This window comes from Aplysia californica, unplaced genomic scaffold (assembly GCF_000002075.1).
Source record: "Aplysia californica isolate F4 #8 unplaced genomic scaffold, AplCal3.0 scaffold00561, whole genome shotgun sequence".
Classification (NCBI taxonomy): Eukaryota; Metazoa; Mollusca; class Gastropoda; order Aplysiida; family Aplysiidae; genus Aplysia; species Aplysia californica.
In genome coordinates, this window is record NW_004797831.1 from 192,626 (window position 1) to 198,026 (window position 5,401).

The 5,401-nt window shown below is 40.8% G+C and overlaps 1 protein-coding gene across 1 annotated transcript in view; it reads right to left on the reverse strand.

The window, feature by feature from the left end:
• Window positions 1–5,401, reverse strand: part of LOC101853965 (fibropellin-1-like) — an 89,935-nt gene that overhangs the window by 3,965 nt on the left and 80,569 nt on the right. Inside the window, exons 23-26 of the mRNA XM_035972033.1 lie at window positions 3,472–3,527; window positions 2,347–2,460; window positions 1,558–1,626; window positions 932–1,105 (exon numbers count right to left, since the gene is read on the reverse strand). Of these exons, the coding sequence (XP_035827926.1) occupies window positions 932–1,105; window positions 1,558–1,626; window positions 2,347–2,460; window positions 3,472–3,527 (413 nt within the window). The remainder of the gene's footprint in view (window positions 1–931; window positions 1,106–1,557; window positions 1,627–2,346; window positions 2,461–3,471; window positions 3,528–5,401) is intronic.

Genomic DNA, 5,401 nt, shown 5'->3' on the forward strand with positions numbered 1-5,401 from the left:
CCAAACATCTATCGTCCTTATCTCCCCTCTTTCTTTTTTTATGTTTGTTACTCTCTTGTAACACCTCTAATCTTCTGGCGCTCATATGACCTTATGCAGTTGCGAGCGCCGTAAAACCTCTACTAAAACTAACCAAGCTCTTTAACCCGTTACTACTTTCTCTTCCAGGGCATGATCTACGTACACAGCACCGCTGTCCTTACCCATGGTAACTTCAAGTCTTCCAACTGCTTGGTGGACAGTCGTTGGGTGGTCAAGCTTTCAGATTTTGGACTTAACAAGTTCAAGGCCAAACAAGAAATCCCTTACCACGGAGAACATGCCAATTATAAACGTAAGTCACACGTGTATAAGCATACTACCACAACGTAAAGTAGTACTGAAGCTTGGTTCCCTGGACTTTATTGTTGGATTTTATTTTAGACTAGTGCACTTTTCAGTGAAGTTTGAGGACAATTTGCTGCTCCATTGTCAATATGCTTAGCGGCACCTCCACTCGTCCAAATAACTCCATTCGAATTGCCATTGTTCCTGGACATTCAAACATATGTTTGACATCTTCCTTTTCATGGCCGCATCTTCGGCAACATGGGCTGAACTCTTAATTTACAAAGTTCTTATACCATCTTAAGCTGATAATGATGATGATGGTGATGATGATGATGATGATGATGATGATGATGATGATGATGATGATGATGATTATGATTGTATCATTATTATTATCATTACTATATAGTTATTATCTTATCATCATCATCATTATTATCATTTTTTAAATGATAATATTATAATAATATTAATAATAATAATAATATATAAATCATTATAATAATAGCAATTATTATTATTATTACAATTCTTATTGTTATTATAGTATCTGGAACATGAAAAAAATGATCCCGTGTTGAAGTGCGCAGCCTTCGGTTACATTGATTAATCAGGACAAAGGCAAAATGACGAGCCGTGGGTTGGCTGAGCGAGCACTGACCAGTGTTGCAGTTCTTGTCCGTGTAGCCGGGCGGGCAGAGACAGGTGTAGTCGTTGACCTGGTCCACACACAGCGCGCCATTCTCACACGGCCTGGAGCTGCAGTCGTCGATGTCTGAACACGTGGCGTCACGCGACAGAGAGGCAGCCGGAAGAATTAGTTTTAGTAAGAGTTTTACGGCACTTGCAACACAATAAAGTCATATAAGTGCTGAAGAATAGATGTGTTACAAGAGACTAACACACACAAAAAAGAAGGAGGAGAGTAAATGACGATAGTTGTTTGATAGGAAAGAAGGAGTAAACCACACCAGAGCACCCGCCAACCGGAAGAGAGTATTCTTGTCATATTACAATCATTTAAACATGTTTCTTTATCGACAATTCCCCCCTTCCCTTAAAAAAAAAGGATGGATGTAACCATTTCGCTTTGAGAGATTTACCACCAGAATCAATAAAATAAAGTCCGGTTCGTTGTAATTATGAGAAAAAAACAGGCTATCCCGACCACAACAGACAAACGAAACACATGTAGGTACAATTGTCCACAAGTACTCTACAACTAACAACTATCAACCTCTCGCCCTACACACAGCGCGCCGTTCTCACACGGCCTGGAGCTGCAGTCGTCGACGTCTGGACACAAGACGTCACACGCCAGAGAGGCAACCGGAAGAGAATCAGATGGCAGAATGTTTTTTTTGGTATAATCATTTGATTAAACGCTGTTCTTTATCACATCCCCCCTCCCCGACCCCGCCCCCCCTATCCAACCACCTTGAAGGATAGAAATGTAGACCTACCCATTTCGCTTTGAAGGATTAGCCACCAGAGTCAAAAATAGTAATAATGGTAATAAAAAAAATAAAAAAAATAAAATAAATTATAATAACAATAATAATAATAACATAACTAATAAAAATGATGATACCGATGAAAACGATGGTAATAATGATGAGCCTACTAAACAAATTAGATTGTGACATTGTGACGCCAGAAACAAACGGGTCACGTACAAGGTGTTTTGAATAAAGGCCAGAATATGCTACACCAAGAGCACAAAGTAGTGGCGGGAACAATCCGCGCATCTATCCGGATAACCGGATAATTCTCAATGAAACATTATCCAAACTCAGACTTTTGAACTCTCTTTCTGCCCCGTTTGCCGAACTGGGGGCACCCATAATTTGTTGAGGTGGTTTTAAACCGTTTGTCGAAGTGGTTCTAGCCCATTTGCGGAAGCGGTTCAGAACACATTTAATTGCCGAAGAGGTGCACTAACATATAATATCCGGATTTTGCTAAAGCGACTCATTGCCCAGGCCTACCACAAAATGTGCGGAGTTTTTGCTTTACCAGTGGAGCAGTTCTTGTCTGTGTAGCCCGGGGCGCAGACACAGTTGTAGTCGTTGACCTGGTCCATGCAGGTCGAGCCGAACTGACACGGGTCTGGGCTGCAGTCGTCCATATCTGGGGATGTTGGGGGGGGGGGGTGTTAGTGAAAATGGGATGGGTTTGGGAAGCTGAGGATTGTAAGAGTAACATGATCCAGGGGCGAAGGCTGACTTGTTTGACAGGGTAATCAAAGTGAGATGAAACCAGATAGGGCCTGGAGACTGGAGGTATCACACTCACACAAGTCACAAGAATCTTACTGGAGGCGGCAACTCTGAGTTGTGAATGAAAACAAATCCTGAATTCATGTTGTATGCATATTCAACCGCTAAAATAATCGGAAAAGTATTTAATTAAATATTTATTCTAACTAACCTTGAATTTAACTTTAGATTTGAATACACGAACATCAAGGAAAGAAGCAGAGATGTCAGTACTACAATGGCAGGTTATACCAGACAGTCTAAACACTTTCGTAGAGCATGCCAATTGTTAATTTTTTATTTCACATTTGGCTTTTTTTGTCTAGCTTTTCGCGGCCAGGAGCCGGTGTCATAATCAAGGTCACGATCTGATTATAGGAAGTTAAAAAGTCGAGGAAAAAAAACCAAGCACTCGCAGCAGTCAAGATATTATTAGGAGTTAGTTCCCCTCACATCTGTGAGGTAGACTCGACAAGTGTAATAGTTAGCTTACATAATCAACGCGTGTGGCTGCTTATAACTGTGGCTCGAAAGGGGCGAACAGGGTATATGTGGCAATGAAACAGTTTTGACTGCTATGCACATGTTCCTTTCAACTCTATTAGTAGACTCTTCCAGCCTCACTTTAAGCTTACTTAATCAAAGCTTGTGACTGCTTATGGAGTGGCCCGATAGGGGCGAACAGGCTATTTTTGTAGCAATGAAACGGTTTTGAAGGTTAGGCATAGTCTATTGTTCATTGGTTATTATGAACGTCTTTTTACATTTAATTTATGAGGTTTACGTCTATGGGTGAATTTGACTGCGACAATGTTTCAAAATTAGGAAGGGAAGCAGTGATTATTTGATTATATAGACGCTTCGCCTCTGACGTGATCCAAACAGTTAGCTATTAACCAGCTGTTGTTGTAACCATGTCTAGTTGGAGCTATGGCAACACTTAAATGTGTAACGTACCAATAAACGTTATAAGAGTGAAGAAACATATTTATTTATTTATTCATTTATTTATTTATATTTTTAAAAATTCCTATGTGTTTACTCTTAGACTAACAGCTTATTTCAAATTCCAAAATGCTGCACAGTTTGTCGTGATTACTAAACACAAAAGCGCCAGATGATAGAATTGGATAGGATCCCAAAAAAAGAAAGATAGGTTTGAGGGGGGGGGGGTTTAACCCACCAGAATCCACTTTGAGTTGCATTGCCTGCCGCTTTCATAATCTGAACTTAAAAGATGGTGATGCGAAGATCTACTGTGCCTTCTATGAGTTGCAATGTTGTTTCCGGAAATTATTTCCTCTTAGAAATACAAGGAGGCTTTTAGATTTATTTTCTAGGGCATTCCAAATATTCATATGACCTTTAAAACACGCTTAAGAATACCAGTGAACTACAATCAGAATTCTAATAGTTAAACAGTATTAATTTTTATATTACTGTTAATTTATATTATATAGGATATGTGGCTGTGTGCCAGTTTGTGAATGAAAGCACACTATTATATGGTCGCTTTTGAGGCTAAGCGGGGTTTCCAGAAATCTTGACCTATCCCAAAAGTGGGCATTGCCCTACCTATAGGAGAAGTTTGGTTTAATTGGTGTGTATATTTGTTTGGTTATAGAGAAAACTCTCCTTGTCTTTTAAAGAAACTGAACAAGGGGCAAAAAAAATTAACCTTCGATTTCCTCAAAACAGCATTTTTCGGGATAACTCCCTGTTCTTAGAAGCGACATTATTATTATGGATATGTGCACAGGTGTGTATGGAAGAGATGATGTGTGAGGGAAGAGTGTGTCAGTATATGGGTGTGCATATGTGCGTGCGTATGCGTGTGTGTGCATGTGTGTGTGTGTGCATGTGTGTGTGTGTGTGTGTGTGTGTGTGTGTGTGTGTGTGTGTGTGTGCGTGCGTGTGTGCGCTCGCGCGCGCGTGCGTGATGAAACATTAGATCCACGTGCCAGGATCTAGACAATAAGGATGTATCTTATCTTGTCTTATTATCTTATTATCTTGTGGCCTCGGTGCCCTAGTGGTTAGGCTACCGGACCCGTAATCGAGAGGTTGTAGGGTCGGGGGTTCGAGCCGCGGGCCCGACACTGTGACCTTGGGAAAGGCACTTTACATGAATTTTCCTCACTTCACCCAGGTGGGAATGGGTACCCAGCCATAGGCAGCGAACAGTCGTGTCAGTATGTTAGTGTTTTAGCGCCTATAAATGGCCGCTTGCACTGTATACTTCCAAGGAAGTTGAGGTTGTTTCAGAATGCTCTCAGGTCTGCTGGGGTAATAGTATAGATTGTGAAGCGCAAAGAGCTTGCTGTTGAGCGGGGATTTGCGCTATTCAATTGCTATCTATTATCAAAGATCGTGTATAACAAGATAGTTCACTCGTCTCTTTGAGCCAATTAAAAAAGTGTCCACAAAATCCGGTGGCGCCCTCTTCGAAAAAGTGCGGACTTTGCGAACAGAGTTACCCTACTTATGTACAGAACAATAAAAGCGAAACTAACAAACTTCCATTCCTATACTTCATCTGCAGAAACAAAAGAGAGCTTCAAAACAAAGACTGCAGCGCTATCTCGTTCCGTGGACACTTTTTTGGCCGAGTGAACTATCTTGTTATGAACGATCTTTGCTATTATTTATTATTATGACATGACATCATTTCCGCCCTAGGGCTGACACGTTCTGTGTCAGCTCTTTAAAGTACACTTGACAGAATACGGCCCTATTTTGTCGTACGCAGAACTGGAAATTAAGACTTCGTAGTTTTAGTAAGTGTTTTACGGCACTTGCAACACAATAAGGGC